The sequence below is a fragment of the Anopheles coustani genome, chromosome 2 (genome assembly GCF_943734705.1).
Source record: "Anopheles coustani chromosome 2, idAnoCousDA_361_x.2, whole genome shotgun sequence".
Taxonomy (NCBI): Eukaryota; Metazoa; Arthropoda; class Insecta; order Diptera; family Culicidae; genus Anopheles; species Anopheles coustani.
In genome coordinates this window covers 74282641-74294255 of record NC_071289.1, presented here as the reverse complement: position 1 = coordinate 74294255, position 11615 = coordinate 74282641, and the positions used below count along the sequence as shown (strand labels likewise).

The 11615-nt window shown below is 45.6% G+C and overlaps 2 protein-coding genes across 2 annotated transcripts; both read left to right on the top strand.

The window, feature by feature from the left end:
* The first annotated feature begins 5210 nt into the window (after window positions 1-5210).
* LOC131266987 (juvenile hormone acid O-methyltransferase) lies at window positions 5211-6229 on the top strand. Its single transcript, XM_058269704.1, has 3 exons — window positions 5211-5599; window positions 5692-5972; window positions 6045-6229. Exons 1-3 carry the CDS (start codon window positions 5211-5213, stop codon window positions 6227-6229), a joined length of 855 nt encoding a protein of 284 aa, XP_058125687.1.
* Window positions 6230-7376: 1147 nt separating this feature from the next.
* LOC131266992 (ras-related protein Rab-3) lies at window positions 7377-11615 on the top strand. The gene is made up of 4 exons (XM_058269713.1): window positions 7377-7601; window positions 7685-7803; window positions 7875-8046; window positions 8113-11615. Exons 1-4 carry the CDS (start codon window positions 7377-7379, stop codon window positions 8260-8262), a joined length of 666 nt encoding a protein of 221 aa, XP_058125696.1. The 3' UTR covers window positions 8263-11615.

The window sequence follows — 11615 nt, the reverse complement described above, 5'->3', positions numbered from 1 at the left end:
AGACATTATTGTGAGAAAACGAAGCAGCTGGGCGAATAACTGGCACTGACATAACGGAAGGATTATGTAGTCAAACCAGTCCGATCGTGGCTTAGCGGCGGAAGGAAAACTAAACATCCCCGTGGTTGGGGATTAAAATCCAATATATTGAAATGACGAACAACTGATGGTTTGTCTCTTGTGGTTTTTTTGTTTTTCGAGCGTTCTGGTCAGATAACGAACTTTAATAACATTTTTACTCGTTGAGCAACAACAACGAATATTTACAGTATCACTTTCAATACACCATTCATTTATGGTGGCAATTTCGTTGCAAAGGCTATTGGCTGTATAACAAATCGATGACAATTTGACTGGTTTTCTACTCGATGTTCTTTCAGTGGCCACAAGTTGGGTAACCTATACCGGTAGGTATCATCACGCCACTGTATTCATCAAAGTATGTTTCCTCTATTTTGAGTACATACAGTATGTTAGAGCACAGCAATCGATCAATCAGACCAGTACCCCATCCCTACTACAGTCATTTGGTGCAACACATCTCGGGTGTCACGATCTTCTACATCGTATTTGCGAAAAGAATAAATAAATTGATGAATAGGTAGAGGACCGACTGAATATTGCTCCCTAGTTACAACCTCTATTGAATTCCTTTTACCAAGCTGAGGTTAAGTAAAGTTTTCCGCTGAATTTCATAAAACAAAAGGTTATACTGTTGACATGGTAGTTAATTAAAATTTTGCAGAAACATATAAAAAACAAACCAACTTATTGCAAAAAGAAAGTGTTCACATTTTGGCCCATGTAAATTATGAAAATGACGCTCTTAATGTAGAAATTAAAGTTCTCACTAAACTTTTACTGACATTCTCTTGGGCTACGATCACGCAATTTATAGAATCAACGGGTTGACAACTGTCAAAGGATATGCAAACTGGATGGTTTCGTTTTGAATTCCTATATTTACTAGGTTGGTAAAAGTATAAAGCGAGAATTTAAAAGTGTAAACGATAAATGCATTCTATCGTTATTTGTGCAATGGTTAAAAAGTAGATAGTAATGAACCTATAATTATCTAAAAATAATAGAATATATCGAAAAACAACAATCGACTAAATAAAAGAGAGAGTAGTTTTCCTTAAAGAATCTTAATTAATGCACAACTTAACGATTGTTTTTCTTATTGCTTACTGTACGTTTGTTTCCTTCAATTACTATATAATCGGACTTTATCTAAAGCGAAAAAGCTGCCCAAGCACTAAAAAGCTCATTTTGCGGCGTGTGTCCAGGCTATCAGCTTCGAAAAAACGTACTTATAATCGCACAAACACCGAACTCCGAACACTCCACCTTATCAGTGGTGGCGTGCGTCAGATGAACGTCAAAAATTCATTCATAAAAATGTCCCCCGAAGCTGTTGCGCGGACACGCGGTTCGCGCTGGAGCGGAATGGCAGCTGGGAAAACCGAGGGGGGCGATGTTGAAAATTTTCGAACACTGTTACATCGGTGCCCGGCTGCGCATGTCCGTGGGCTCGCTCCCACACACTGGCTCGGGCCGCGGATTCTGGTAGTATGCGGGCGACGTTTGTAAATAAGATCAATAATTGAGTCGAATCGAGCCCAGCGCAAAACACGTCGTAGTCTTCGGCTGGCGACGTCTCGGTGTAATACTCGGTGTGCAGTGTGTTTGAAACAAGTGTCGAGCAAAAGAAGGCCATTTGCCTATATTCTATCGGTTCGAACGGCCCTACACAGTCGACGCCAGTGGGTGTTTAGCTCGTCCCTTCCGAAGAACAGGAAAACAGAACGTGTGTAACGAGTGTTGAAAGGTGAGCCTCAAGAAAAGCACCAGCACTGGGAAGTCCATCATTTTCCGTGCGGTCGAAAGTAGGTTTCGGTTTTCCGACCATACGGACGGCTGAAAAAGTGTGTCCGCTTTTCCAGCAGCTCGCATTACATTACCCCGTCCTCCCGCGTAATTTTTCCCACGGCGAATGAACCATTTTCATGGAAGGGAAAAGTGAGCATTTGGCCACTGCTGGCTGCTGGGAAAAAAGCGCAGCGAATTTTGACACATAGTGTGCCCCAAACCTCAACATCCCTCCTCATCCCCCTCCAATTCGCTTGTCCTTCGATACGGCTCGAGAGAAAAGCTCCTCGCGCTCGGGTGTTGCGGGTGGACAGTGGCATGGGAAAAAGGCCTCTCTGTGCCAGCGAAGTCAGCAGAGCGACAGCGCGGACGAGCGAAGGACACCCGAGGCTGAAGCCCGTTCGCTTCTGTGTGTGTGTTGCAAACGATACTGGGGCGCGCTTGGAAAAGTGGGAAATTTTGACAGCTCTGAGTTACTAAGGCTAGGGCCAGGCGAGCGCGGCGAGTTGCAGTGGACGCAACGTTTATCCATTTTCCTTTAATTTTAGGCATACCGAACCGACTGTCGCCGTGATTTCCCCATCGCCATCGACACGCGGAGATCCGCTCTAGATCCAGTGAAAGTGTGACCGTTGTAAGTGTAAACCTTGAAAGGAAATCCTTTCCACCCGAGTGCGATTGAGTCGAGTTTGATTTTTGTCGTGGTCTTGTGTGATCCTGGGAAACAGGATCGAGTGAATTTTCCACCCGCTACTGCCACAGTTACTTTCTTCACTTCAACAAACACACATACACGCGTGTGATTTCCACGCGCAACCAGAGAGCAGCTGCATCTTGCTGTTTACTGATCGCTTTTGTTCTGCGAGCAGCACTTTTCGTGGGAATTTTCCGCCAGCAAACATAGTTGCAGTGAAAAGGTAAGCGTTTGGTGTTCTTTGCTTCTTACATTACCACGAGAGTTTCCTGCTTTTCCGTACGCCTTCACACACGAAGGGTCAACCGTTCTTCGTGTGACCGAAAACAGTGCTGCTTCTGTGCGGAGTCTGCTCGAGAAGCTCCAGCACGCTGTCAAAACAGGCCGTCATGTTTTTCCACCAGTTCGTGTGTATTACGCAAGCAGTTCCTCTACAGCCCCGGGAAGGTCAACCACCAAAACGGACGACTCATTGACAAACGATAACGGCTGGAGGATTTACTCTCATCCATCTTTGCGATTCGATACAGAGGTTACTCTTGATATCCTTCGACTGTTCCTACCCTTACCCTGCCAGCGATGGCATGAGCTCCCGCTCGGATGCATAAATGTATGAGCGACTAGGGGAAAAATCAATAACAATCATGGTTAAGGCACAGAGACATTTCCCTAGGTCCCCTGCGGATGGGACGGATTCTTCCTGTCTCGGACGTCGCTGCCACCAACGGTGGATTAATTGTTTCCGTTTCGGGAGCCCAACAAGCGCCGGAGATTGAGCCACAAACTTACTTTTGCCTGTGGCGTCGAACTCCGAGATGACGAGCTTTGATTTTATTTTCGGATTTCCTTTGGAACTTATTTTTCGACCCTGACGCGATTTCCGTCCGGATGCGGAAAAATAAAGGACAAAAATCGTACAAGACGGAAAAATACCGTACAAGTACAGAAGAAGCATTGGTTAACGATTATTGAAGCAAAAAACGTTTTAGACATGATTTAGGATTGAATTATTCGTGGAAGTATGATATTTGTTGTTGTTGTTGTTCAGTCTTTTGAACTGCCACATTTCATAAATCATAAACTGATACATTTTTCAAAAGCAGAGAATAGATATTTCATGTATCTACTTTCCGAAAAAATAACATAATGTGTTTATTATGTGAAAATCACAAGAAACCTAACAATCTGTATGTAAATAACTTTCAGTAAAAAAATTCAAACATAGTGGTACTAACAAAAACTATGTGAAACTAAGTGGAAGTAATTATTCAGCTCTATTAAAAATCAAAACGGATCTTTGTAGTTGAAATGCTTAAGAAGATTGCAATCAATATAAAAATGTTAGAAAAATGTTGGTTAGTTTATTCCTTTATTCGATCCTGAACATAAACAGAGCATGTAAAGCAACCAAGCATTTTGTTGCAAGCACAAAAAAAAACTACAAAACGAGATGGTGCTTGGGTTTCTTTCTATTCCCAAAAAAGCAAATTCAACTTATTGTCGTTGTTAGGTAAAGAAATGGAACTCAAGAACAATCGGAGGCATTATGCAGCATAGTGGAAAAGTGACAGTTCCAGCTGTTTAAGTCAGGATTGTGCGCACTTTTTGTCCGAATTTGTCTGTTTCTTCGATCCCTTTATTCTGTCGTGCGCGATATGATCGGAAGCAACGCCAAAAAACGCTGATCCACAAACATTCAGGAACCGAACAATATCTTCCTGTTAGTGCTATCGCCGATCAGATTACGCGACAACACTTTCGATGTTACCGGAAACGAAGCGCCCGCAACGTCAGCGCGCTTTTCTCATGCAAACGGTCGTTCGGTTTTTCCGTACGACCAAGTGTGGGTATGTAAACAACGTGCGACATGGTTGCGCAATCTTGGCCTATTCAACAAAATGCAAAGCAGCAATGGGGCGCGTAAGGTTGTCGCATTCGACCAGGCGGTTGCCCAAAAAACGGTGCTCGAGCACGCGATCGCCCAGTCGAGAACCGCAGAACGCAAACACACGCAGTGAAGGAAAAACAAAACCAAAATATCAGAAGGCGTTTACGAGCAAACACGGTGATTTGTGCATCGGAAAAGATTCAAAGCAAACACACGTGTTTACGTCGCCGGGGGACCTTGGCGACCGTCGGAACCGCCTCCCAGGCCCATGATGTGTCTCTGGACCATGGGCCTCCCCACGACCGTCGCCACTCAGTCCCGTTGATCGGGTTTTTGTGTGAAACTCAATACACTTCTAATCGCTCATCTTTGGGCGTACAGTTGAAGCGTGGCTCGTGAGTGGGATTTTTTCCTTCTATTTCGGAAACGATCACCCTGGAAGACGGCTGTGGATATCGGCGATCGGGCAGCCAGAGCCGGTGTGAGTGTGTTTCGAGATGCGTGTTAGTCACGTCGCGTGGAGGATGGGCCCGAGCGGACTTGGGGTGATTATAAAACGCATCCCGTGCAGTCCGACGAAGCTCAGAAGTCTCTATCTCGTCTCCCGGTCCGCGTGGCTACAGCGTTCTGCCGGCTTAGATATTCTCGGCTGTGACGCCTCGATCGAGCCCGGGTCTCTGAACTTCGAGATCTCTGCGGGATCCCTCGGGTTGTCTCCAGTCCAGTCCCGGTCCGGAAAGTGAAAGTGAAAGTGAAATGAACAAGGCGAACCTCTACCAGCAAGCCAACGGCGTGCAGCGGCGCGATGCGATGGAGATCTTGAAAGAGTACGCACCGCTCGTCAGCTGGTCGGACCGGGGCGGTGAAGATTCGCTGCTGGACATCGGCTGCGGCAGTGGGGACGTGCTGGTGGACCTCGTTCTACCCCTGCTGGGCGGTGAAGCGACCGTCCTCAACCGCGTGCTGGCCACCGACATCTCCGACCAGATGGTGCGCTACGCCCGGGAGACGTACAAACATCTGAAGACGGTATCGTTCGAGACGCTCGACATCGGCTCGGTGCTGAACGCGGACTGGCTCGCCCGGTGCGGTCAGTTCAGTCACGTAACGTCGTTTTACTGCTTGCACTGGGTACAAAGCCAGCAGTAGGTACCACACTCCAGCCGACATCGAGGGCTGGGGGCTGGGAATGTTTGGTGCGCTGAACTGTAGTTCCGTTTCCGTTTCCTTCTCCTAGCGCCGCATTCTCCAACATTCACCGTCTGCTGAAGCCAGGTGGCGAGTGTCTGCTGGTGTTTCTGGCCAACAATCCCATCTTCGACATCTACAACCAGCTGTCCCGCTCGCCAAAGTGGTCCAAGTACATGTACGACGTGGAGAAGTACATCTCGCCGTACCAGTACTCCGAGAACCCGGCGAGCGAAATCGAAGATCTGCTCTGCACGGTCGGCTTCCAGCAGTACCAGATACAAGTGCGTGACAAACTCTACGTCTACGAGGGACTAGATAACTTAAAACGTGAGCCTAAATCCCTGTATTCGGCGATAAACACAAACACGATCGTGGGATGTACCTGATGCTTCGTTTCAGGAGCCGTGTTGGCGGTGAACCCCTTCAGCGAACGCATGCCACCGGAACTGCAGGATAAATTTCTCCACGATTACGTCGCAGTCGTACGGCAGATGTATCTGGCAAAAGCATGCACTGACGAAAATGACTGCAACCTACAGTTTATATCTCCCTACAAGTTGGTCATCGTGTATGCAAAAAAATAGTTTACAACGATCATTGTGACTGCAACGTTGCATTAATGAGGAAGCGTTACTTGACATTTTTGACAGAAAAGCTATGTCATAGGGGCAATGACTCAGAAACCCATTACCGGTAGCTCACACGTGACCCAAACTAACTCAAAATAAGTGTTAGTCTCAAAGTGCATCATCTTAAATGGCGTACAATACTGCGAATGAAACGGTTTGTGGCAATTCTCCGAGAACTTATCGAATGAATATATCGCAAAGTGATCAACGATTGAATGAATATAGCAAATGATAAATCTCATTGGCCTCATAAGTTCGAACGTAAGATAGCATTACTGATAGAACCGTACGGTGCTGAATAATAAGCGCACGTGTGTAAACTGGTATTTGAAAGACACACCAATAAACAAGCAAGCTATTTTCATAGTTCATAAGTTAAAGAGGGATCAATGACAACATTTTATAACAGTTTTTTCTTAACCTCAGTATATTAAATTGGATTTGGATGATTATACAAAATCTATGAAGTTAATTATTATTGAAAATTAAATATATTTAAACAGATGTTGCTAGATGTTGTGTGAGTCTCCACTAAGTAATGATTCTCTGGAAGGCGTCGCACTGCAACGGAAAGTTCCGCCTACCTTCAAATATTCAATAGTCAAGCGTAACTTGTGGCTTTAATTACTAGCAGTGGCTAATGATTGTGATAAAAAAAAAACATTGCAAAGTTGTTGATGTTATGCATTCTTGTGCAGTTTGCTGATAAGAAACGAGTTCCCAACTAAACCGATGAAAAAGTTGCTCAACTCTGAACGCTGTCCACGCATTCGGTGTGTACCGCACGTGCCGCACTTTTGATAAGCCGCTGCAATGACCTTAGTTGCTATCGAACATTTGCAACAGGTTTAGTTTTAAGCTACACGGTTCTAGCCGTTAAAGATGTGAATAGGTGAACCAGTTCCGCAGCAACCTTTCGCCATGTTAGGCCTGAGCCCGATTCGACGAGCAATTCGTGGCGATTGAGCAATAGCCTGCAGGCACAGCAAGGTCAAAGCGAACTTATCGTACTGCTTGCGGCAACCATACATAGCTTTTCTATATACTTCTGTATTGCACCCTTATATTCAACGGCCTTCAACCGTGTTCTCGTTACTTCCAGATGGCCGGCGGTGGTGATCCTAAATGGCAGAAAGATGCATCCGATCAGAACTTCGACTACATGTTCAAGCTGCTCATCATCGGCAACTCGAGCGTCGGGAAGACCAGCTTCCTGTTCCGCTACGCAGATGATTCGTTTACGTCCGCCTTCGTGTCCACGGTAGGCATCGACTTCAAAGTGAAAACCGTGTTCCGCCACGACAAGCGCGTCAAGCTACAGATTTGGGTGAGTATGCCTGACCACGGTTTGGAAGTCTTTGCTTGAGCGCTACTTTGAACCCTTCCCGATGTGCGATACGACCTTTGCAGGATACCGCCGGACAGGAACGATACCGTACCATCACGACGGCGTATTACCGTGGGGCCATGGGTTTCATCCTGATGTACGACATTACCAATGAGGAAAGCTTCAACTCCGTGCAGGATTGGTAGGTCGTAGGGCAACTGGAAGCAGTTCGTCACATGGGGTTCTAACGGTTCCCTTTTTTGACGTTACCAGGGTTACACAAATCAAAACCTACTCGTGGGACAACGCACAAGTCATACTGGTTGGCAACAAGAGCGACATGGAGGACGAGCGTGTGATTTCGTTCGAGCGTGGCAAGCAGCTGGCGGACCAGCTCGGGGTGGAGTTCTTCGAAACATCGGCGAAGGAAAACATACACGTGACGGTACGACATTGGAACGCGCCACATTGGAATCGCGCGTCCTGATTCCCGGTATTCCCTTACTTACAGGACGTTTTCGAGCGACTGGTGGACATCATCTGCGACAAAATGTCGGAGAGCTTAGACTCCGACCCGACGCTGGTGGCTGGCGGTCCCAAGGGCCAGCGGTTGACCGACCAGCCCGGGCAAGGTCCTCCGAACGCAAACTGTAACTGCTAAAAGTTGCAACGAAGCACTTGCGCCGACCCAACAGGCCAGGGGACGAGTTTTCGAACGACCACAACCAGCGAAGCGAAAAACGAAAAATCACATCACGGCTACAAAAATGTACACGGACACAAAACGACACACCCACATACAGACAAACACACTTACACACAGCAAAGACGAACCTAAGCACTCGTTACTGTCTCGCGAAGAAAGCTGTCCACTACAGGGACCCCGGCAGGACCCAAACAGAGCAGTGCGGTTGGAGCAAGAAGAGGAACAATTCCAAACGCAACCAAAAGCAAAACGGAACACATTTATTTATTCGTTTCTCTAACTATAAACTCTATTGAAGTTGATCGCAAATTGGGTAGAAAGACAGCTGACAGTGAATTCGATAAACGTATGCAGGGGTAAATGTAAAATTTGTAGTTGGTTGTAGACGCCGGTACGGTGGCCGCATAGGATGAGCACGAACGAGTAAAAAAAAATGTTTAAAAAAGTGGGTAGAGATAAAGAGAATCAGCAGTAAAAGAATGACACAAACATAAACTTGGAATCATACATTTAAAAGCTAGCAAATCCTACAAACAGAACAAAGCAGAAACGAAGCGTACGAGAACAAAACCAGCATTATGTAATAATATTTAACAAAAAAAGAGAAACGAAAAAGAAAACAACCAAGCTAAAACAACAAAATATTTAAAAAAAATACAACACACAAATTGATCGATTATTAGTAACTATTCCGTAATTTAACGAAAGTATAACTTCAGTAAGTGCAGAAATATTCATATCGAAGCAAATCGCAAAGAATTAATACATTGATCGTCATTATGTGTAGCCATATGCGTTATTGATTTAATTGGCAACGGAGAACGAGGGCCGGATGTAAGGATCGCGGAATGCAAACCATCGTTGCGAGTGTTCGAATACTTGGTTCGATCGTTTAGCGACGGAACTCGGTCTACTACTGTAAAACAAACACTGACACACGCTTAGGATCGCAACGAGCGGACCGAAGGTCGCACACAGATTCACACATTTCCCGTATCCGGCGGGATTGGCAGGCTCGACTGGCCTATTGGATCCGGTTTTTTTTTTGTTAACTCTTGTGAGCACAATTGATGATATAGGCCACATCCAAAACGAATCAATTACAGAGCACTGCTAGGGCAGCTGCCGATGTCACTCGTCGTTGGTTTCACGCCGACTCCGGCTCGTCGATCGGTTCGGTTCGGTGCTGGCTATCAGGCTGGTGGTTTGCCAACCGGGCCAACCGAGTACCGACATTGACAGGCATGCACCGGTAGGCGAGAGTTTTGCATTGTGTAGATGCGCGTTGTTTGTAGCGAGTAGCGACAATAAGTTTAAGGGAAAAAACACAATAAGTGGTACCGGTAAACACTGATTAGTGACCGACGTGTGTGTGTGTCATGTACCGGCGGAACGATAGCGGGCGAAATTCGGCCGGATGTGCAGTCGGGCGACGAGAACCAATCATTACGGAACACTAAACAAAACAGAAGACAGCGTTTGCTCATTCGTTCCTTTTTAATCTCCTAATCAATCGGAATCCATCGAATGGAATGGAATCAGTATTACACCCGTATCAGCGCTGTTGGTACAGCGGATTTCGTTTTATTCGGACATATTTTGCCTCGGTTTATTTACTGATAGGAGTGATTTCAACATTTCGTTTCAGAATGTAAGCGAGCGGGAGAGGAAAAGGTAGAGCCATTTTAAGTACAACTGCCATACAGGCATACGAATCGAATTTGTTTTATTTGGAAGGTTGTTTGCCACTATACGATATAAAACGACGGCTTGCATTGTATCCATCCTTGCGATAATCATTGTTCCCGAGCAGAAACATCACCAATGCAGTATGTTTGGAACAAGCTGTACGCTGACCACGGTTTGTAGCCGATAAGCCATGATGTGAAATGGAGGGCGATCGGTTTATGTAAAGTAACACTCACATCGACAGCGAGGCTAGCCATTACCGATATACGCGTCCGTTTCGTAATTCTTTTTGTCATAAAAGTTTACTCCTTTTCAAGCGGTTCGTAGCACAAATACGTGCGTTTAGGGAGAATTTATGTCAGCAAACGAAAGCAAGCGAACGAGCGTGGTTGAGTTCGGTTCTGCTGGGCCAGTTGCAAGAAATTAGAGACGGAAAGAAAAACGTGTTAAAGCAAAGATACTTCAATGTTACTGACTTCAACTGTCGACGTATGGATGTGTATGCGTGCATGTTTTAAAATCCAGTTCCACTTACAAGCAAAATCTAGATTCAACATCTACATGTGCCTACACTAACAGTTGCGGTTGCAGAAGAACAAGTATGAATGTCCCGAGACCGTCAGGAAAAGAGGCTTGCCAGCTTCCCGTACAAGACCGTAACGAAAACTAGAAACGATGTCACCCTGTTCCCCGGCGGGTGTTACGATGTTTAAACACGCTAGAGAACCCATTTTGACCGATGTGTAGCTATACGAAGAAGACAGCTATTTTTCCACCGCATTGTAAGCTCCACGCAAGTTAACCAATTCTGCGGAGACACTACTCCAATGTACGCAGTCATAGCATCCTGGAGCCAGTTCCCTGTGGATTGCTGGGGTGGTTTTCAAACGCTAAATCACTCGCTGATAGCCCAACATATCTATTTGCATACGCGCATAGCTGCATCGAAAACTCCACGGCAAAGCGGATGGTTTTAGGTTGCTTTTAAGCGAATTATATTTTAAGGCCTGACTCCCAATCAAGGGTTTGCTCCATCTTGCACTCGAAGTGCGTTCACCTTCAGGTTGTTTTTGTTATCAGCAAAGGATCACGACCGCTGTGCTGTTGCGGTCACTGTAAACACAAACAACTAGATGCAAGTAGAAATTTGGAAAACGTTCTAAACGCTTTCAACACCTCAAGCAAAATGAACCCGTTAGATGCCAATGCGTTCATTATGGCCGTTTCGAAAATGCACCACCGCGCTTAGGTTATGCTGCATCCGAAGAGTAAGAAATCTAAAAACACAACTTCAATGAGCCAACAGACTCAGCGACCATAGACCGGAACCTCCAATCCACACCCAAAGAACAAAAACTCTACCGGAAACGATCGAAGCCGAAACGAATCAACATAAAAACGAAGCAATGGCGGACACTCTGGTGAAGGAAACATGAACGTGTCAGGGCCGGTGGATGTAACACTAAACGGAGCTGTTTCTTATCCAACCAGCCAGAGCGTGGTAGCGAAGCGAGAGCAAGGAAAAAGTAAAATTATTGGTCATCATAATTGTTGTAATAATTAAAAGTATATATATACATATATATATTTAGCAAAATATATAAGGGGAAAAACCAGGT

What these genes read in the sequence shown, in the direction of transcription:
- LOC131266987 (XM_058269704.1), top strand. Translation starts at nt 5,211, where the DNA reads ATGAACAAGGCGAACCTCTACCAGCAAGCCAACGGCGTGCAGCGGCGC. An exon ending in CACTGGGTACAAAGCCAGCA is followed by an intron (nt 5,600 to 5,691) that starts GTAGGTACCACA and finishes TCCTTCTCCTAG; the next exon opens with CGCCGCATTCTCCAACATTC. An exon ending in GGGACTAGATAACTTAAAAC is followed by an intron (nt 5,973 to 6,044) that starts GTGAGCCTAAAT and finishes GCTTCGTTTCAG; the next exon opens with GAGCCGTGTTGGCGGTGAAC.
- LOC131266992 (XM_058269713.1), top strand. Translation starts at nt 7,377, where the DNA reads ATGGCCGGCGGTGGTGATCCTAAATGGCAGAAAGATGCATCCGATCAG. An exon ending in TTCAACTCCGTGCAGGATTG is followed by an intron (nt 7,804 to 7,874) that starts GTAGGTCGTAGG and finishes TGACGTTACCAG; the next exon opens with GGTTACACAAATCAAAACCT. An exon ending in AGGAAAACATACACGTGACG is followed by an intron (nt 8,047 to 8,112) that starts GTACGACATTGG and finishes CCTTACTTACAG; the next exon opens with GACGTTTTCGAGCGACTGGT.